Source organism: Pongo pygmaeus, chromosome 6, assembly GCF_028885625.2.
Source record: "Pongo pygmaeus isolate AG05252 chromosome 6, NHGRI_mPonPyg2-v2.0_pri, whole genome shotgun sequence".
Lineage (NCBI taxonomy): Eukaryota > Metazoa > Chordata > Mammalia > Primates > Hominidae > Pongo > Pongo pygmaeus.
Genome location: NC_072379.2, coordinates 41,968,424 through 41,990,171, shown reverse-complemented (window position 1 = coordinate 41,990,171; position 21,748 = coordinate 41,968,424). Strand labels below are relative to the sequence as shown.

The 21,748-nt window shown below is 43.9% G+C and overlaps 1 protein-coding gene across 5 annotated transcripts in view; it reads left to right on the top strand.

Annotated features, from left to right (window-relative positions):
- OGDH (oxoglutarate dehydrogenase) overlaps positions 1-21,748 on the top strand; it is a 481,583-nt gene that overhangs the window by 381,582 nt on the left and 78,253 nt on the right. For all 5 annotated transcript variants that reach the window (XM_063667354.1, XM_054494721.2, XM_054494718.2 and 2 more), the window contains exon 2: positions 15,592-15,840. In XM_063667354.1, the coding sequence (XP_063523424.1) occupies positions 15,619-15,840 (222 nt within the window). In that variant the 5' untranslated portion in view covers positions 15,592-15,618. The remainder of the gene's footprint in view (positions 1-15,591; positions 15,841-21,748) is intronic.

The following is a 21,748-nucleotide window of genomic DNA, read 5'->3' as shown; positions in this document are numbered from 1 at the left end:
TATTTTTTTTAAGCGCACTTTTCACATTTCAGTTACTTTTTCCGTTTAAATAACATCTTTATTGAGATAAAGTTCACATACCATACAATTCACCCATTTGACGTGCACAATTTCGGCCAGTCGTGGTGGCTCACGTTTGTAATCCCCGCACTTTGGGAGTGTGGAAGGAAGATCCCTTGAGCTCAGGAGTTCAAGGAGACCAGCCTGAGCAACCAAAGTGATACCCGGCGTCTACGAAAAATAAAATTATCCGGGTATGGTGGCGTATACCACATGTACCTGTAGTCGCAACTACTCAGGAGGCTGAGGCGGGAGGATGGCATGAGCCGGGGAGGTCCAAGCTGCAGTGAGCCATTGTTGCCCCACTACACTCCAGCCTGGGTGACACAGTGAGATCCTGTCTCAAAAAAAAAAAAAGGCCGGGCGCGGTGGCTCACGCCTGTAATCCTAGCACTTTGGGAGGCCGAGGTGGGTGGATCCCCTGAGGTTGGGAGTTTGAGACCAGCCTGGCCAACATGGTGAAACCCTGTCTCTACTAAAAATACAAAAGTTAGCAGGGCATGGTGGCGTGGGCCTGTAGTCTCAGCTACAGGCTGAACTCCTCCAGCCTCAGCAGGAGGCTGAGGCAGGAGAATCACTTGAACCCAGGAGGCAGAGGTTGCATCGAGCCGAGATGGCACCACGGCACTACAGCCTGAGCGGCAGAGCAAGACTCCATCTCAAAAAAAAAAGGAAAGAAAAAGCTACAGTATCATCTACTTTTTAGATTTTTAGAGATCATTGTACAAATTATTGAGAAATTCATTTTGAGAACAGTAAAATTTTAAGAAATTGTACATAAAAATTTATTCTATGCAGTCATAATAAATAGTACAGAGAGATCCTGTGTTCCTTTCCCACTTCTCTAACATTGTGCAAAACTATAGTAAATATCACAGCCAGATATTGACATTAATAAAATTCAAGATAACAGAATATTCCCATCATCACAAGGATCCCTTCCATTGCTTTTTTATAGCCACACCCACATTCCTCCCATTCCCAGTCCTTCAACTCCTGGCAACCACTAATCTGTTCTTCATTTCCCTAATTTTGGCATGTCAAGAATGCCAAATAAAGGGATTCATAGAGCCTTTTGGGATTGGTTTTTTCCAGTCAGCTTAATTCCCTGAAGAATCATCCAGGTTGTTGCGTGTATCGGTAGTTCGTTCCTTGGCCAGGCGCAGTGGCTCACGCCTGTAATCCTAGCAACCTTGGGAGGCTCAGGCAGGCAGATCGCTTGAGCCCCAGGAGTTCGAGACCAGTCTGAGGAACATAGTGAGACCTCGTCTCTACAAAAAAAAAAAAAAAAAAAAAAATTAGCCAGGTGCAGTGGTGCATTCCTGTAATCCCAGCTACTCAGGAAGCTGAGGTGAGAGGATCGCTTGAGCCTGGGCTGTGGTGGCTGCAGTGAGCCGAGATCACGCCACTGCACTCCAGCATGAGTGACAGAGTGAGACCCTGTCTCAAAAAAAAAAAAAAAAAAGGTACTTCATTCCTTTTTATTGAAGTTGGGCTATTGGGCTATGGATGTACCACAGTTGATTTATTCATCCATTAAAAGATATCTTTGCTGTTTCCATTCTTTGGCTATTACAAATAAAGCTGCTACAAACCTTCATGTACAGATTTTTATTTGAACATAAATTGACATTTCTCCAAGATAAATGCCCAGGAATACAATCACTAAGTCGTAGTGCGTGCTTAGTTATTAAACAAATAGCCAAACTGTTTTCCAGAGTGACTGTACTATTTTACATTCCCACCGGCACTGTATGGTCTTGTTTCTCCACATACTTGCCAGCATTTGGTGATGTTACTTTTTTTATTATAGCCATTCCAATAAATGTGTAGTAATGTCTCTTTGTGGTTGTAATTTGCATTTTTCTGATGGCTAATGATGTTGAACATCTTTTCATGTGCTTATTTGCCATCTGTCTATTCTCTCTTTTTTGGAAGAGATGGGATCTTGCTATGTTGCCCAGGCTGGTCTTGAACTCCTGGGATCAAGTGATCCTCCTGTCTTGGCCTCCCAAAGTGCTAGGATTTCAGGCATGAGCCACCATGCCTGGCCCCTGTATACTCTTGGGTGAAATGTCTGTTCATATCTTTTGTTCATTTCGTAATTAGATTGTTCGGTTTTTGTTAACTGTTGAGTTTTGAGAATTCCTAATGTATTCTAGATACCACTGCTTTGTTGGATATGTAGTTTGCAGATATTTTCTCCTAGTCAGCAGCGTGTCTTTTTTTCATCTTGGCTTTTTTTTTTTTTTTTTTTTGGTTTTTTGTTTTTGAGTTGGAGTCTCGTTCTGTCCCCCAGGCTGGAGTGCAGTGGCGTAATCTCTACAACCTCTGCCTCCCAGGTTCAAGTGATTCTCCCACCTCAGCCTCCTGAGTAGCTGGGATTACAGGCGCTTGCCACCACACCTGGCTAATTTTTGTATTTTTAGTAGAGATGGGGTTTCACCGTGTTGGTCAGGCTGGTCTCGAACTCCTGACCTCGCGATCCGACCACCTCAGCCTCCCAGAGTGCTGGGATTACAGGCGTGAGCCACTGCTCCCAGCCCTTTTCATCTTTTTGTTTGTTTGTTTGTTTGAGACAGAGCCTTGCTCTGTTGCCCAGGCTGGAGTGCAGTGGCACAATCTCGGCTCACTGCAACCTCCGCCTCCCCGGTTCAAGCGATTCTCCTTTCTCAGCCTCCCAAGTAGCTGGGACTACAGCCGCGTGCTACCACGCCCGGCTAATTCTTTTGTATTTTTAGTAGAGACGGGCTTTTACTGTGTTAGCCAGGATGGTCTGGATCTCCTGACCTTGTGATCAACATCCCCTCAGCCTCCCAAAGTGCTGGGATTACAGGCGTGAGCCGCTGCGCTCAGCCCCTTTTCATCTTCTTAACAGGGTCTTTTGCAAAGCAAAAGTTTATAATTTTGATGAGGTCTGGTTTACCAATTTTATCTTTTATTAGATTGCTTTTGGTGTCAAGTCGAAGAACTCTTTGCCTAGCCCAAATTCCTGAAGACTTTATCATATGTATTTTTCTAAATTTTTTTTTTTTTTTTGGAGACACGGTCTTACTCTGTCACCCCAGGCTGGAGTGCAGTGGCATGATCACAGCTCACCGCAGCCTCAACCTCCTGGGCTCAGGTGATTCTCACACCTCAGCCTCCTGAGTAGCTAAGACTACCGGTGTCTGCACCATGCCTGGCTAATTTTTGTATTTTTTGTTTTTTGTTTTTTTTGAGACAGAGTCTCGCTCTGTCGCCCAGGCTGGAGTGCTGGAGTGCAGTGGCACGATCTCGGCTCGCTGCAACCTCCGCCTCCCGGGTTCACGCCATTCTCCCGCCTCAGCCTCCCAAGTAGCTGGGACTACAGGCACCTGCCACCATGCCCGGCAAATTTTTTTTTTTTTTTTGTATTTTTTAGTAGAGATGGGGTTTCACTGTGTTAGCCAGGATGGTCCCTATCTCCTGACCTCGTGATCCACCCGCCTCGGCCTCCCAAAGTGCTGGGATTACAGGCGTGAGCCACCGTGACTAGCCTAATTTTTGTATTTTTTTTAGGGACGGGTTTTGCCATGTTGCCCAGACTGGTCTCAAACTCCTGGGGTCAAGCAATCCTCCCACCTTGGCTTCCCGAAGTGCCAGGATTACAGGCGTGAGCCACTGCGCCCGGCCACTTTTATAAAATTTTTAAATTTTACATTTAAATCTATGATTCATTTGGACTTAATTTCTTTTTTCTTTTTTTTTTTTATGTTTTCACTTTATGGTACTTTTTGATGAACAGTTTTTAATTTTAATGTAATTGATGTAAATTTAGTCTTGTGGCCAGCTTTTTTTGAGTCCTAAAAAGATCAAATAGATACTCTAAAAGTTTTAATGTTTTTTTTTATTATTATGCTTTAAGTTCTAGGGTACATGTGCACAACATGCAGGTTTGTTACATATGTATACATGTGCCATGTTGGTGTGCTGCACCCATTAACTTGTCATTTACATTCGGTATATCCATTTGGAGTTAATTTCTGTATGTGGTTTAAAGTTTGAGTGTTTTTTGGTTTTTGTGGGGTTTTTTTGCTTATGAATATCTAACTAGCACCATTTGTTTGAGAAGACTGTTTTTCTTCCATTGAATTGCTTTTGCACTTTCGTCAAAAATCACTTGGCTGTACTTGTGTGACTGTTTCTGATTCTCTGTTGCGTTCCATTGATCTTTGTGTCGATCCCATCACTAATACCAAGAGTTTTTATTATTGTAGCTCATAAGAAATCTCAAAATCAGATAGATTGATTTCTCTCACTTCTTTTTCAAAATTGTTTTAGCTAATCTAGTTCTTTTGCCTTTCTTTTTTTTTTCTTGAGACGGAGTCTTACTCTGTTGCCCAGTCTGGAGTGCAATGGGCATGATCTCGGCTCACTGCAACCTCTGCGTCCTGGGTTCAAGCGATTCTCCTGCCTCAGACCCCCGAGTAGGTGGGACTACAGGCGGGCACCACCACACCCTGCTAATTTTTTTTATTTTTAGTAGAGATGGGGTTTCACCATGTTGGCCAGGCTGGTCTCGAACTCCTGATCTCATGATCCACTCACCTCGGCCTCCCAAAGTGCTAGGATTACAGGCGTGAGCCACCACGCCTGGCCACCTTTCTTTATTATATTTATTTATTATTTTTGAGACAGGGTCTCACTCTGTCACCCAGGCTGGAGTAGAGTGGCATTATCACAGCTCACTGCAGCCTCTACCTTCCAGGCTCAAGCAATCTTGCCACTTCAGCCTCTTGAGTAGCTGGGACTGCAGGCACGTACCACCATGCCTGGCTGTTTTTTTTTCTTTTCTTTTCTTTTCTTTTTTTTTGGGGGGGTGGGGGGACAGAGTGTCACTCTGTCGCCCAGGCTGGAGTGCAGTGGCGCGATCTCGGCTCACTGCAATCTCCGCCTCTCGGGTTCAAGCGATTCTCCTGCCTCAGCCTCCTGAGTAGCTGGGACTACAGGCGCGTGCCGCCAACACCTGGCTAATTTTTTTGTATTTTTAGTAGAGACAGGGTTTCACCATGTTAGCCAGGATGGTCTCGATCTCCTGACCTTGTGATCCACTTGCCTCGGCCTCCCAAAGTGCTGGGATTACAGGCGTGAGCCACTGTGCCTGGCTTGTTTTTGTTTTTTGTTTTTTGAGACAGTCTCACTTTGTCGCCCAGGCTGGAATGCAGTGTTGTGATCTCGGCTCACTGCAACCTCTGCCTCCCAGATTCATGTTATTCTCTCACCTCAGCCTCCTGAGTAACTGAGACTATAGGCACCCGCCACCACACCTGGCTAATTTTTTTTTTTTTTTTTTTTTTTTTTTTGTGAGACGGAGTCTCACTCTGTCACCCAGGCTGGAGTGCAGTGGTGCGATCTTGGCTCACTGCAAGCTCCGCCTCCCGGGTTCACGCCATTCTCCTGCTCAGTCTCCCGAGTAGCTGGGACTACAGGCGCCCACCACCATGCCCAGCTAATTTTTTATATTTTTAGTAGAGACAGGGTTTCACCGTGTTAGCCAGGATGGTTTCGATCTCCTGGCCTCGTGATCCGCCCGTCTCGGCCTCCCAAAGTGCTGGGATTACGGGCATGAGCCACTGCACCTAGCCTAGCTGTGTTTTTAAAATTTTTATTTTTTGTAGATATAGGGTCTTGCTCTGTTGCTAAGGCTGGTCTCAAACCCCTAGGCAAGCTATCCTTTCACCTCAGCCTCCCAAAGTGCTGGGATTACAGGCCTTTTTTTTTTTTCTTCTGTATAATGCACCATTTCTCTCTGGCTGCCTTCAAGGTTTTGTGTTTTTTTTGTTTTTTGAATTGAGTTTTCTGAATTTGTTTATGATGTGTCTTGGTGTGCATTTATTTGGGTTTATTCTTCATGGGGTTCTTTATGCCTTTTGCCAGATTTGGGAGATTTGTAGCCATTATTTCTTTGAATGCTTTTCCAGCCCCTCCTTCTGCCTTCATCAGGGACTCCAATGACATCAATATTAGATCTTTTGTTATTTCCCTGAGGCCTTGTTCTGTCTTCAAGTTCACTGATTTCCTCTGTTTTTAATTCTGCCATTTAACCTATGCTTAAGTTTTTTTCTTTTGCTTAGTGCATTTTTCAGTTCTGAAATGTCTGTTTTGTTCTCTACATCTTCTCTTTGCTGAAACTTTATTTTTCATTTGTTTCAAGCATGTTCATAGTTGCTCGTGGAAGCATTTTGAGGATGCCTCTTTTAGAATCTTTGTCAGATGATTGTAAGTCTATGTCATCTTGGTATTGGTGTCTATAGATTGTCTTTTTTTGTTTGAAATTATCCCGGTTCTTTTGGTTTTTTTTTTTGAGATGAAGTCTCGCTCTGTCGCCCAGGCTGGAGTGCAGTGGCGCAATCTCGGCCCACTGCAACCTCCCGGGTTCAAGCGATTCTCCTACCTCAGCCTCCCAAGTAGCTGGGATTACAGGCATGTGCCACCATGCCAGGCTAATTTTTGTATTTTTGTAAAGATAGGGCTTCACCATGTTGGCCAGGCTGGTCTTAAATTCCTAACCTCAAATGATAACACCCACCTCAGCCTCCGAAAGTGCTGGGATTACAGGCATGAGCCACCATGCCTGGCCAAGATTATCCTGGCCCTTGATGTAAAGAGTGATCTTTGACTTGCAACCTGGACATTCTCGGTGTTATGTTATGGACTCTTGATCTTGTTTAACTCTCTAAGCAATGCAGGCTTCCTCTGCTGGGGCAGGGAGGGGCTGCTTCCTCATTGTTGCTGGTGGGGTGTCTGGGGGGAGGGATTCCTTGTTATTGCTGTATGACTGTAAGAGTTCCCCATTAGGCCTTGGTGATATCACCCTGCCTGGGAAGGGAGGGGTGCTGCTTCATTACTGCTGGATGGGATTGAAATCCAGACTCCCTATCTGGTCTCCACTAACTTATCAGGGAGTGAGTTGGGAGGGCTCATTATTCCCCAGGTGGAGATGAAAGTCCCTGGTCTCTATTCTGACATCAGCTGAGTGGAGTGAGGATGTTTCCTGTGGAGTTTGGCCGCAGTAGAGCAATTGTTGTTTAAAACTTTAAAAGTTTTCCATCTTGCTGCTCTTTTCCTGGTCCTTTGGCTAAAGAGAACAGGTTTCTGTTTGTAGTTTTCTTTGTCTACACCTGTTGGCATTTCTGGGTTGTAGGCTTCTCGAGTACCTAGGTCTGAAACACATGAAGCATAAAGAAAATCAAGAACTCAGTGCTCGGCCGGGTGTGGTGGCTCATACCTGTAATCCTAGCACTTTGGGAGTCCGAGACAGGCAGATCACTTGAGGTCAGGAGTTCGAGGCCACCCTGGCCAACATGGCAAAACTGTCTCTATAAAAAATACAAAAATTAGCCAGGCATGGTGATGTGCGCCTGTAGTAGTCTCAGCTACTTGGGGGACTGAGGTGGGAGAATGACTTGAGCCCGGGAGGTCCAGGCTGCAGTGAGCCGAGATCACGCCACTGCACTCCAGCCTGGGCAACAGAGCAAGACCCTGACAGAAAAAAAAAAACAAAAAAAAACCTCAATGCTCTTTCTTTGGGTCCTCTGGTTCCTAGCCAGTCTGCTTCCTTCTCTCCACCTTTCAGTCTTGTTTTGTCTTAAATGTAATGCCTCATGTTTTTAGCTATATTTAGCAGGAAACACGTTTTGTATATGCCTTAATGAGATATTGAAAAATTGTCCTGCTTTCCATAAAGATTTAATAATTTACACTATATCAATACCTTTTAAAAGTGCCTATTTATCTACACCCTCCCCAGTCAACCTGTTTATACCACATCAGTCATGGGCACCTCTGATGCTGTGGGGCCACGTCTCAGGGAAAGGGCAGAACAGTCTTCAGACCTATATACTGAAGCGTACTCAGGGATCTGATCAGGGAGGTGTCAGTCCCTACCAGTGGTGACCACCCATGATTGGTGAGCTAAATAGGCTTCTGTGCTAAATGATGGAGACAGCCTACTAATGTTTTGGAAGTTACCAGTTGGCCGCCACTCCAAATTAGCTAATGTTTAGGTTTAAATATCTTGGAAATTTGAACTTTTTATATCACTAGTTTGCCTTTTTTTCCTAGGCTACATATATATATATGTGTACATATACATATATATGTGTATATATACACATGTTTATGTATATGTACACATATATATATACGTATATATATGTATATGTGAGCCGAGATTGCGCCACTGCACTCCAGCCTGGACAACAGAGCGAGACTCCGTTCGGAGCTCTGGAGTCTCGCTCTGTCATCCAGGCTGGAGTGCAGTGGCGCGATCTCGACTCACAGTAACCACCTCCCAGGTTCAAGCAATTCTCCTGCCTCAGCCTCCCAAGTAGCTGGGACTACAGGCGCCCACCACAACGCGCAGCTAATTTTTTTGTACTTTTAGTAGAGGCGGGGTTTCACCACATTGGCCAGGCTGGTCTCAAACTCCTGATCTCAGGTGATCCACCCACCTCGACCTCCCAAAGTGCTGGGATTACAGGCATGAACCACCATACCCAGCCATTTCTTTAGTCATAGATATACCTTCAAGTTTTTAAAGTGCTTTCATATTTGTGTTACAATTACAAAAAGACATTATGAGGGGTTAGGAGTAATTACTGTCTCCATTTTATGGCCCAGGAAAGCTCACACAGTGACTTGGTGTCATGTGGTCTCTGTTGGCCCAGGAAAGCTCACACAGTGACTTGGTGTCACACGGTCTCTGTACCTGCAGGCTCAACAATTGTTTCCATCTAGCAATGAAAAAAAACTTTACAGTTTAAAAGTAATCCTCACTACTTCCCTCAGCTTATGTGTCATGAGGTGTCACTAGTGAAAGATAATAAATTCTTTGAGATTCTCAGCCAATAAGGGAGAATTGATATCTGTACTCTGTACATGAGTTCTTTGTATTACTACTAAAACAAAAATAATTGCAGGCATGAGACAACAGCCATAGGTCTGTAGCAAATGTTGTGTTCATGATTCATCAGAAGAATTGAGTCCGAAACTGAAAAAAAGAAAGTGGATGAGTTGTCCTTTAAAATGGTTGCCAGCTAACACTCATAGGGTTTAAGGATCATGTAATGATGTGTGGTTTTTTTCCCTCAAAGACTCATTTGCTGAGAAACAGCAGACTGTTTTTGCTAGGTCTTGCCTTTTTAATTACCCCCCTACCTAGCCAGTGTCATATTGATAGGCGTCAGTAGTTGGTTTATTTCCCTCATTCTTTGTGCCCTGGGATAGGGTACCTCCTACCTAACTGGAGAAATTCGAGGCATAGACCTCAAAGGCTTCATATTTCAGACAGAACCCTATTTAAGTATATCGTTTCCTAAGGGCAGGGCATTTAACATCTAAAAACTAATTTTCCTTTGGTTTTTACTTTTTTTCTTTTTACAACTTATTTTTCCCAAATGTGTGTGTTTATTCTTGCATCTTGAAATTAATGGATTACAACTTGTATCATTTTTGTGTACAGTGATAAGTTCAGTTACATTTTTTCTTACACATTAAAAAAATAACTTTATTGAGACATAATTCACATACCATACAATTCACTCATTTAAATTGTAACACAGGTGAATGTTTTTCAGTATATTAGAGGGTTGTGACACTATCAGCACAGTCTAGTTTTAGAGCATTTTCATCCTCTCCTCCCAAAAAGAAAGCCCTATATCCATTGAGTTACTCCTCATCCTTCCCTCATTCCTCTGCCCCAGCCCCAGGCAACCACTAATCTACTTTCTCTCTGTATAGATTTGCCTATTCTGGAATGTGATATTATTATCGTATATGGGTTTTTGTCCATGATTCCTGGTTATAACTCCCATAGTTCTTGTTATTTCCTAAGTAACTAAAATAAGCATGTATTTCGTTAAAGTATTTCTCCTTGGTTCCTGAAGTAGCTTCCAAACAGCTTCAGAGTGATAAAGGTGAAAGACAGTCTTTCGTTACAATGTTGAGGTGCTTTAGGCCCCAGAAGCAGGCCTGTGGCACTCCTTTCACCTGCTGCTTTTTCTCCCCAAGGGAGGCCATAGAAACTAAAAATACGCTCTAATATTTCTTCACTGTTCTGTCTTGGAGCTGGCCATAAAGAAATTCTCTGACCTACCTTGTCTGATTGTAGGTCACAAGACACCCACTTCAGGAGTCCTGCCTCACACCCACAGGAAGGAATCCTGTACAGAGAGGCCAAGAAGAATCTGAACAAACAGGCCTGGCTGGGTTTCCCCACTCGGTCTGTTAGTATTAGATCATACCCTTTTTGTCTGCTCACCTATCTACATGGTTATCTATGCTTCAGTCATGCATATCCAATGAAGTTTCCATAAAAGGCCCAAGAGGATGGGGTACAGAGAGCTTCTGGATAGCTGAACATGTGGAGATTCCTGGAGGGTGGCATGCCTGGGGAGGGTATGGAAGCCTCCTTACCCCATCCTACACCTTGACCTGTGCAACTCTTAATCCACATCCTATGTTATATTCTTTGAAAAAAACAGTAGATGTAAGTAAGTGTTTCCTGAAATTTATTGAACCAAAGGAGGGGGTCATGGGATCTCCAGTTTCTAGCTGGTTGGCCAGAAGTACAAGTAAAACAACTGGGGGCTTGCGATTGACATTGGAAGTAGGGGGCAGCCTTGTGGGATTGAGCCCTTGACCTGTGGTATCTGATGCTGTCTCCAGGTAGGTAGCAGCAGAATTGAATTGCTTATTGGTAGGGAGAATTCCCCACACATTTAGTCACAGAAATCTTATGTGTTGGTTGTTGTGTGAGAGCAGAGGAATAGACTCATAATATGTCTTTTGCGTCTGCTGCTTTTTACTGAGCAAAATGTTTTCAAGGTTCCTCCAGGTTGGAGCATGCACCAGCACTTCCTTAGTTTCATTGCAGAATGCTTTTATATTCTACAGATATAACATGTTTTGCTTATCCATTCGTCAGTGATGGACATTTGAGTTGTTTCTACTGTTTGGTTTTACCAATAATGCTGCTATGAGCATTTGTGTACAATTTTTTTTGTGGACATAACGTTTTCATTTCTCTTGATTATATATCTAGGAGTGTAATTGCTGTGTTATATGGTGACTTTATGTGTTTATTGGCTGTTAGTATATCTTCTTTGGACAAATATCTATTCAAATCCTTTGCCTATTTTTTGATTGGGTTGTCTTTTTACTGTTGCATTATGAGAGTTCTTTATATATTCTGTATATAAGTTCCTTATCAGATAATTGCAAATATTTTCTCCCATCTATATCATTACTTTCTTAATAAGTTCTTTGAAGCACAAAAATTTTTTTGTTATGTTTTGTTTTGAGACAGAGTCTCGTTCTGTCACTCAGGCTGGAGTGCGGTGGTGCGATCTCAGCTCACTGCAACCTCTGCCTCCTGGGTTCAAGGGATTCTCCTGCCTCAGCCTCCCAAGCAGCTGGGACTACAGGCGTGCATGACCACGCCCAGCTAATTTTTGTATTTTTAGTAGAAACGGCGTTTCGCCATGTTGGCTAGGCTGGTCTTGAACTCCTGACCTCAAATGATCCGCCTGCCTTGGCCTACTAAAGCACTGAGATTACAGGCGTGAGCTACCGGTCCTGGCCAGATTTTTTATTTTAATGAAATCCAATTTGTGGTTTTTATTTTGTTGTTTATACTTGTGGTGTCATAACTAAGAATACATTGCTTGAATCAGGGTCACAAAGATTTACTTCATGGAAGTTATAAAACTTCTAAGTATCTTATAGTTTTGTCTCTTACATTCAGGTCTTTGATCCATTTTGAATTTTGTTTGTATATGACTATGCAACTTCATTCCTCTTTAGACGTGGAACTCTAGTTGTCCCAGCACCTTCAGTTGAAAAGACTGTTCTTTTCCCTGCTGAATGGAGTTGGCACCCATTTAAATAGAAATATTCTTTTAAACCAAGCTTGTCCAACTCCCAGCCTGTGGGCCACATGTGGCCCAGGACAGCTTTGAATGTGGCCCAACACAAGTTTGTAAACTTTGTTAAAACATTGTGAGATGTTTTTGTGATTTTTTTTTTTTAAAGGTCATCAGCTGTCGTTAGTGTTAGTGTATTTTATGTGTGGCCCAAGACAATTCTTCCAGTGTGGCCCAGGGAAGCCAAAATATTGGACATCCCTGTTTTAAACCAAAAATCAAAACACTTGGATATTTTGGACAACTCAGAGGAGCTTTCACAAAAATTGTTTAAACAATTGAATGTCTCTGCCAAATAACGTACTATTCTTAAAGTTGACTTAATATCAGTTACAGAATTCTAAGTTGAATTTCAAGACCTAATGTTGACTGGCTGGCAGTTTTCCTTCTTTTTGTATTTAATATATTTTGTTTGTTTGTTTGTTTTTAGAGATAGGGTCTCACTCTGTCACCCAGGCTGGAATGGAGTGGCACGATCGTAGCTCACTGAAGCCTTGACCTCCTGGGCTCAGGCCTCCATCTCAGCCTCTGTGGTAGCTGGAACTACAGACATGTGCCACCACACCCTGATAGCTTTTAAATTTTTTGTGGAGATGTGGTTTCACTATGTTGCCCGGGCTGGTCTCAAACTCCTGGCCTCAAACAATCCTTAAGCCTTGGCACTCCAAAGTGCAGGATTATAGGCATGAGCCACCGTGCTTGGCTTTTAATATCTTCTTATGCCGTTTTATGTAAGAGAGAAAGGTGAAGAATGGGTATTTACCAGAATTAGAAATGTGCGTTAGTGTTGGCTCTGTGGGTCTGTCAAAGTGTGGACAGCAAACAGCTGTCCTGGCCGTTCCTGGGTGGAGCTGAGGATGTTGAGCCATCTGCTGAAGGGCACCTCTTCCCATGAGTCATCTTAAGGGAAGTTTAAAAATCTCAGCTGGGTGCGGTGGCTCACGCCTGTAATACCAGCACTTTGGGAGGCCAAAGCGGGCAGATCACGAGGTCAGGAGTTTGAGACCAGCCTGGCCAACATAGTGAAACCCTGTCTCTACTAAAAATACAAAAATTAGCCAGGCATGGTGGCACGCACCTGTAGTCCCGGCTACTCGGGAGGCTGAGGCAGGGGAAGTGCTTGAACCCGGGATGGGAGGTTGCACTAAGCGGAGATCACACCACTGCACTCCAGCCTGGACTATAGAGCAAGACTCCGTATCAAAAAAAAAAGTCTCCAGCTGTCCTGGCAGCTCTGCTGGGCAGCACTTAACTATGTGTCAGATTCAGTGACTGCAGATAGCAAAATGTCATGATTTACTTAAAAAGGATCATGTTGAAGGGGCCACTTTGGGAAGAACAGATGAAATTGGTGTTTTACGATCGTCAGTTCAGTGCCTGTTAATTGGGCTATTGCAGCAACTGAATACTGATAGTTAATGAGGTGATGCTATTGTTTTCTGGGAGAAAACCCAACTCAGAGGCAATTGGGTGTTTAATATTGCCTAGATAATGACATTAAAGGAAAAAAAATGAACATTTTCCTTTGAGCCTGAGAAATGAAAAAAAAATAGCATAAAATGAAACAACAGTAGTATTTTTGCTGTCAATGTTAGGGCTGTTTGTCTTCCTTAAATATATCCGTGGAAAAACTTGGAGTGTAGTTGGAGGTAGGAAGCACTACTGAATTAACTTAAAACTTTTGATTTCTAAAGTAAAAACCCAGGGGTAAAGATTGCATTCCCTAATTATATCCAGAATATATTGCTTGTTTACCTTTAATTTGTAAGGAGCAAGTTTTTGTTTGTTGTTCAGTTTGTCTTTAAAGAATATGTTCTGCTGTTTACTTTTGCTGACCTATCTCTTCTCAGTGGAGCAGGCCAGAGGTGAAGCAGGACACTCTAAGCCCTCTGTCTTGGTGTCCCTTAAGTGTATTCTGAGCATATTTGGGCCAGGAGGAAGGTTCTGATAAATAATATAGAAGATATTTTTATGTAACAGTTATTTCTGGGTAATTCACACTATGTTTCAGAGCTTGGATTTTCTTCGGGTAGGTGTGGACATGGGGTGTAGTTCCAACTTTACAACCAGAGTACCTGCTTTGAGACAAATTCATGAGCAACCATGTAGGCCAGCAAGCACCTTTTTTTCCACAGGCAGCGTCCTTGTGAACTTTCCTCTTGGATCCTGACTCTGCTGTTAGTAGCCTATGACCTTGGATGAAATGTAAGGGAATGGAAACTGAAGCTATCTGTAAAGTGAAAGAGCTGGCGCCTGCCTTATTGGGAGCCTCTGGGTTTATGCATGAGTCAGATGTGTAGAGTTGCTCACCATGGAGGGCCCAGGGTAGGCAGGCATTATTGAACACCTGCTCCATGTGCTCTTTTCAATCTTTGCAGAGCCCACCCATGTCTCCCTTGCCCAGACCTGGCTCCCCATGGCTTATGAAAGGGGGCTGAGTGCAGAAGGTGGCGGGCAGGACACTGGACAACCCTCTGTGGCTTTTCCTTACCCTTCGTAGTACCATGAGATTCTGGCTCTTCCCGTCTCTGTGTTTCCGCCTATGGGTCCTTCCACATGCAGTGCCTCCTCTTCCCTCCTTCCCATCCATGTCCTTTTGTCTTGAGACACACCCACTTGGAAGGAGCCCATCCTCTCACAGGGTCTGCTGGCATATTCTGCACCTCTCAAGTACTCAGTATTTCCTCTGCAATCTCTTCTATGTTATTTTTCCTCTGCTCAAGGGTAAATTGAGAATAAGGAAAGTATTTTTCTAATTTCTTTGTATTTTCCATAATATCGTAAGTACAGCAGGTACTCAGTAGTTTCTGGACAGATTAGAAAATGTTTTTCTTATTCTACAATTAATCCTAATCCTAATTCTAAATTAATTAATCCTTGTTGCCTTTCTTCTAATTGTTTTATATATATATAATATATAAATTTAAAGAACATCATATGTTTATCATCTTAGCCCTTAAACTAGATTTAATTTTTTTTTTTTTTTTTTGGGAGACAGAGTCTCACTCTGTTGCTAGGCTGGAGTGCAATGGTGCAATCTCGGCTCAGTGCAGCCTCCACCTACCAGGTTCAAGCAATTCTCCTGCCTCAGCCTCCCGCGTAGCTGGGTCTACAGGCATGCGCCACCACACCCAGCTAATTTTTGTATTTTTAGTAGAGATGTGGTTTCACGATGTTGGCCAGGGTGGTCTCGATCTCCTGACCTCGTGAGCCACCGAGTCTGGCCTAGATTTAAATTTTTAAGTGAAGATGGTAATATCTGCAACTGTGCACTAACCTTCCTTGGGCTTGCACAGGCATCCTGTGTCAGTAGGTGCAAGAGTGTGTTTCAGTTTCACACAGTCACAGCTCTGTTGTGCTCTCAGGCACATGAACTGGTGGCACTGAGCAGGTAGCACTCTTGTGAATGCATTTATAGGCCAGGGTCTTTCTCCTCAACAATTAGAGTTGAACATGTTTTGTTTTTGTTTTTCTAGTAGCTTTTTTAAAAAAAATATCCTTTCTCTAGAGCATTAGGATCTAGTAGCCTTGTCTCCTAAATACTTGTTTTTAAAACCTTTCTTTCTTGTTTTTGTTTTTTGTACAGGCAGTTGTGAAAAACTTCAGGACAAAAATGTTTCATTTAAGGACTTGTGCTGCTAAGTTGAGGCCATTGACGGCTTCCCAGACTGTTAAGACATTTTCACAAAACAGACCAGCAGCAGCTAGGACATTTCAACAGATTCGGTGCTATTCTGCACCTGTTGCTGCTGAGCCCTTTCTCAGTGGGACTAGTTCGAACTATGTGGAGGAGATGTACTGTGCTTGGCTGGAAAACCCCAAAAGTGTACATAAGGTAAGGCTCGCAGGGCTGTGGGTCTGCCTCATGTTGGTGTGTTGGCCTGTTCCTGACTGGTCACCAGGTAAGTGTGTGCGTCCTGAGGAGTCAGTGGGCAGACAGGCAGCTGGAGCACCGTACCAACCACCGTATCTGTATCAGACCCAGCATAGCCCCAGCAGAAGCCATGGTCCCTGGATTGGCGTCCAGCAGTAGACACTGCGCTTAACTCTGCGAGGATGTGAAGAAGCATGTGTGTGACCCTCCAGCATCTCCGCAAGGTCTGCTTCAGGATGAAGCTGCTGAAGAAAGAAGAAAGAAAGAAAGTGTGTGGAAAAGAGCAGGACCTCAGGAAGCTCCTCCATTCTAACTATCTGGAGAGGATACTTTCATTTGTAACATGCCTTAGTCACCTCATGTAATTTCTGTATGAATGGCCTTTTAGCTCATTATGTTCATTATTTTTTCCTGTTTGTTTCTAACTTCTCTGTATTACATATAAGGGCATTTTCTAAACTTTTCACCACATGATTGCTGATGTAAGTCATGTCTTGTTTTTTTTGTTTGTTTTTGTTTGTTTTGTTTTGTTTCAGACAGTCTCGCTGTTGTCCAGGCTGGAGTGCAGTGACGGGATCTCGGCTTGCTGCAACCGCCGCCTCCTGGGTTCAAGTGATTCTTATGCCTCAGCCTCCCGAGTAGCTGGGACTACAGGCACACGTCACCACGCCTGACTAGTTTTTGTATTTTTAGTAGAGGTGGGATTTTACTTTGTTGGCCAGGCTGGTCTTGAACCCCTGGCCTCAAGTGATCTACCCACCTTGGCCTCCCAAAGTGCTGAGATTACAGGTATGATCCACCACGCCTGGCCATGTTATACCTTGTGACAGAATTCCTTTATTCTGTTTTGAGCCAATAAATATTTATAGGTTTTGATAACCATTCCTTGATTTTCAGGGAAAGCAGCCAGCCTCCTGAAGGAATTGGGAAGGCAGTGTAGTATAGTAATAAGAGGGTAGGTCCCAGCGTTTCTAAGCTCCTGTGCCTCATCTGTAGGTGGTTGGGAGAATGAAAGGAGGTAGCATGAGCAAGGCACTCAGCTCGGAGGCAGTGCCTAGACAACATTGCTTATCTTCACTGTGGATTTGGCTTTTTTCCTACTCTTGAATCTTGGGAGCTTGTCACCAAAAGGAAGTCTGCTTCCACTGGGCTCCTGTAAACAAGCTTTCCCTTTAAGTGTTAGTGACACTTATGAATTTTTTTTTTTTTTTAATTTAGCTGTGTGTGGTGGCACATGCCTGCAGTTCTAGCTACTCCACAGGCTGAGGTGGGAGGATTGCTGAAGCCCAGGAGTTCGAGGTTACAGTGTGCTGTGATGGTGCCACTGCACTCCATCCTGGGCAACAGAGGGAGACGCTGTCTCTAAAATTTAAAAAAAAGGTAGGGGGCCGGTATATTCCTATGACTGCTGGGCCACCAGGTCCCATTTTTTCAGGAATGCTACTTTGTCTCAGCCTTATTGCCCAGATCTAGCCCAGTCCTTCCCTGTTTCCATGGCAACCTGGGAGCAGCCTTGCTTACTGGGCAAGGTGAGACCTGGTTTTCTGTAAGAAATCTGTAGTTTATTTCCCTAGTCTGTAAACAAATTGCCCAGAAGAAGTGCTCTGTGAAACTGGCCCCTGCTTTTGATGTGATGTCATGGATGTTACTGAAGACTGTGGTTGCAGATTGTGGCAGATTACACACACACACACACACACACACACACACACACACACACACACACACACACACACACACACACACACACACACACACACACACACACACACACACACACACACACACCCTACAGCTGCACATTATATCTAGAATAAAACTGAGCCCTGAGGTTTCAGAATCAAGGACTATTACTATTATGTGCCCAGGCCTATTCTTTTGCCTTCCTTTTCTCAAACATAACCTTTTCTTGGAACCAACCAAGTTGTTTTCAGTGATGTTAGGATTTGGAGTCAGTAGCTCCTAAATGACAGTGCCTAGTGTCTGAAAGGTGAAGAGCACCTGGCTGAGACTGCATGTCCTTGTGAAGGTTTGGTCCTCAGTGATTCGTGGGTAAAAGGTGCACTCTGTGAGCGGTGTGGCCACAGTGCTGTGGACACTGGGCCTGTTGCCATCATAGCTGCTGCTGCTGGAAGCTTTTGAAGATGGTTTTTGTGGGGGCATGGTGGCTTTATGTCTTTATGCCTGTTTCTGTTGCTGGGAGTCTCCAGGGGGCACAGTGTGGGAATCACATGCATGCTCTGCCCCTCCCTGCTTGTAGAGGGGAGGGGACAGGATGGTTAAAAGTGGGCGTGCCGTCCAGCAATCCCAGTTGTCATCCAGCAGGGTCTTCATCACTCCTTTGCCATCCCAGACGGCCAGGTGGGTCCTCTTTAAGTTGAATTAGGCCCAGTATGTGGTGTGTGCATGTTTTTTTTTGTTGTTTTTTTGTTTTGTTTTGTTTTGTTTTGTTTTTGAGACGGAGTCTCACTCTGTCGCTCAGACTGGAGTGCAGTGGTGCGATCTCAGCTCACTGCAACCTCCGCCTCCGAGGCTCAAGCGATTCTCCTGCCTCAGCCTCCTGAGTAGCTGGGATTAGAGGCCTGTGCCACCATGCCCGGCTAATTTTTGTATTTTTAGTAGCGACAGGGTTTCACCATGTTAGTCGGCCTGGTCTTGAACGCCTGGCCTCGTGATCCGCCCGCCTTGGCCTCCCAAAGTGCTGGGATTACAGGCGTGAGCCACTGCGCCTGGCCGTGTGCATGTTTTTCAAGGGAGATAATCCATAACTTCTGTCCAATTTTCAAAGCATCTGTCACCCATGAAAGTTTAGGATCCATAGCCTTAGAGCTATTTCACTTTATTTGTGCTCTTATTTTAGATCACATAGTTTAAATAGAGATAATAATAGTTTAAATAGAGATAATAAAATTAGAAGTGCTGTAGGATTTAAATAGATCATCTATCTCATCTTCTGTTTAAACATCAGAAATGTCCTGAGGTCGGATTCCGTACTTATTTTCAGAGAGCTTATGGGGGGCTGCAAGGACTAAACTCATACAGCAGAAAAGGAACAAACTCAACATCTTCCTCTCCTGCCCTTTGGCACTACTTTCCCATTGTTGTTTTTATTTTTATTTATTTTATTTATTTTTTTGAGATGGAGTCTCATTCTGTCGCTCAGGCTGGAGTGCAGTGAGGTAATCTCAGCCCACTGCAACCTCCACCTCCTGGTTCAAGTGATTCTCATGCCTCAGCCTCCCGAGTAGCCAGGATTACAGATATGTGCCACCACGCCCGGCTAATTTTTGTATTTTTAGTAGAGATGGGGTTTCACCATGTTGGCCAGGCTGGTCTCAAACTCCTGACCTCAATCAGTCTGCCCACCTCAGCCTCGCAAAATGCTGGGATTACAGGCATGAGCCACTGCACCCAGCCCCATTGTTATTTTTAAATCTGTGTTTTATAGTGTTTCCAAGCATACATAACAGTAGAGAGAAGAGTAGATGATAAACCTAATGAGGAGACTGGTCACGCAGCTTCAACAGCTGTCTTAAAAATCTATTCCCTACCCCAGTGACTTTTTTATTTGTTGGTTTATTTGGGGTTTGAGGAGTAGACACTGGAGTATTTTAAGGCAAATTCCAGACCTGTGTCATTTCTGGCATAAATGCATTAGTGTAACTGACTGTTAAGTAATTGTTTTCATAACCACACCCAATAAAATTAACAGGCTAATTCTCTAATAGAATTTTTTCTCAGTGCATGTTTAAATATTTACTCTTCTCTTAAAGCTGCCCTTTTACATTTTGTTTTGTTTTGTTTTGTTTTTTAATTTTTATTTTACTTTTTTTTACATTTGGTTTTACACTTTATAATTGGTTGTTGTATTCCTTATTTTTAATTTTATTTATTTTTTAATTAAAAACTTTTTTAAATATAAGTAGGAGCCATGCCTGTAATCCTGATACTTTGGGAGGCTGAGGCAGGAGGATTACTTGAGTCCAGGAGTTTGGGACCAGCCTGGACAACAAGGCGAGACCTTGTCTCTATTAAAAATAAAATAGAAAGCTTTTTAAAAAATAAAAAAATGTAAATAGAGATGGAGTCTCTTTATGTTGTCCAGACTGGTCTTGAACTCCTGGGCTCAAGCAATCTTCCCACCTTGGCCTCACAAAGTGCTGGGATTACAGACGTGAGCCACCACACCCAGCCTCTTAAAAAAAACTTCTATTCTTAAAATGCTTAATTGATGTGAAAATTATATTTGTGGTAAAATATTTTAGCAAATCAGAGCTGCAAGTACCTTTTTTACCCTAAGTCTGCTCCCCAGAGCAGAATCCAGTTAACTAGCTGACCTGGGTCTGTCTCTGTGGTGGGCCCATCTGCCATCTCCCTTTTGTTCCTACCTTTGGTCCTGTCCTAGACTTTTGTCTCTGTTCTACTCTGGCATTTGTGCTCCTCACTGACCCCTCTTAAGAGCCTTCATCGGTGGCCTGGGCTGTCAGCATATGAAGCCCTCCTCATTAGGGTCTCAGCATATTTGAGGTCACATCAAATGGTGACATCTTACTTTTATGTCTTTAAGACACAGTCAGAGCTAAGTTATCCTTGTTAATGTTTAAGACAAACAGGTAATTGAGAACTGCTAAGCCCCCATGAGTCTGGGTGTTTTGTTTTGTAGGGACAGGTGCCCACCTACAGCTGTAGCATGGTGTTAAGTTCCTTGTGATGCATCTGCCAGGTTCTGGCCCTGCTGAGGAAGAGCCAGGATTAGGTCCTGAGGGAGTGGAAGGAGCTGGGGCCTGTTGTTCTTCTCTCAACAGTGCCTTCAGCAGCTGCCTTGAGGGTGCCATCATTGGCCCTGCTTTTCTTCTAGGCCCTCCTGGCCATTTGGCTTTCTCACAGCTTGCTTTGTACCTCAGGGCTCTTCCTCTGCTCTGTGCCTTCCTCTGCCCTGCCCACCTCCCTAAAGCCTGCCTCCCTGTTCTTGTTAACTGATGCCCTTTTCTTTTCTTTTCTTTTTTTTTTTTTTTTTTTTTTTTTGAGACAAGTCTCGCTCTGTCACCCAGTCTGGAGTGCAGTGGCGCAATCTCAGCTCACTGCAACCTCCGCTTCCTGGGTTCAAGCAATTCTTGTACCTCAGTCTCCCACCTAGCTGGGATTACAGACGTGCCCCATCACACCTGGCTAATTTTTGTATTTTTAGTAAAGACGGGGTTTCACCATGTTGGCCAGGCTGGTCTTGAACTCCTGACCTCAGGTGATCCGCCCGCCTCGGCCTCCCAAAGTGCTGGGATTATGGGCGTGAGCCATCATACCCGGCCTGATGCCTGTTTCTTGATGGTTTTTTCTTCTTGTACTTTTCACGTGTCAGCTCCTAAAGTGTGTACATGTGGTTGCTGCAGGAGGGAGGGGCTCTATGCGTTCAGATTACAGGTGCAGGCTGTTGGCCCGCTGCTAAGTCTGGCATCGCTGCTCATCTGTCAACACCATTCTGCTTCCTCCTTTCATGCTTACGAAACACAGTACTGGTATTTTCTATGAGTGAAACTAAGTGGAGGAAAAGCACAGATACACACTGTCCCATTATGGGGTGTTATGGGCCTTTTCCCTCTGCAGTGTTGAAACTGCCTTGGCCTCACTTTGAAAAATAGGACTATGGTACCCATGGTTCTCTCCTGGCCTGGGGCTCCTCCCATGGCAGGAGCCCTGCTCCAAGTTACCCTCCTAGCCGCTGCATGTGTGGTGAAGGGGCTTCCCACAGTGGGTATGTGGAAGTCTGATGTGCTCATAAGGAGATCTGATATGTTCACGTGACAAGGAACAGCTGTGTTGAAAAATCTGCAGAACACTTTGGTGCCACTCAAGTTATTTATTTCTGGGAATA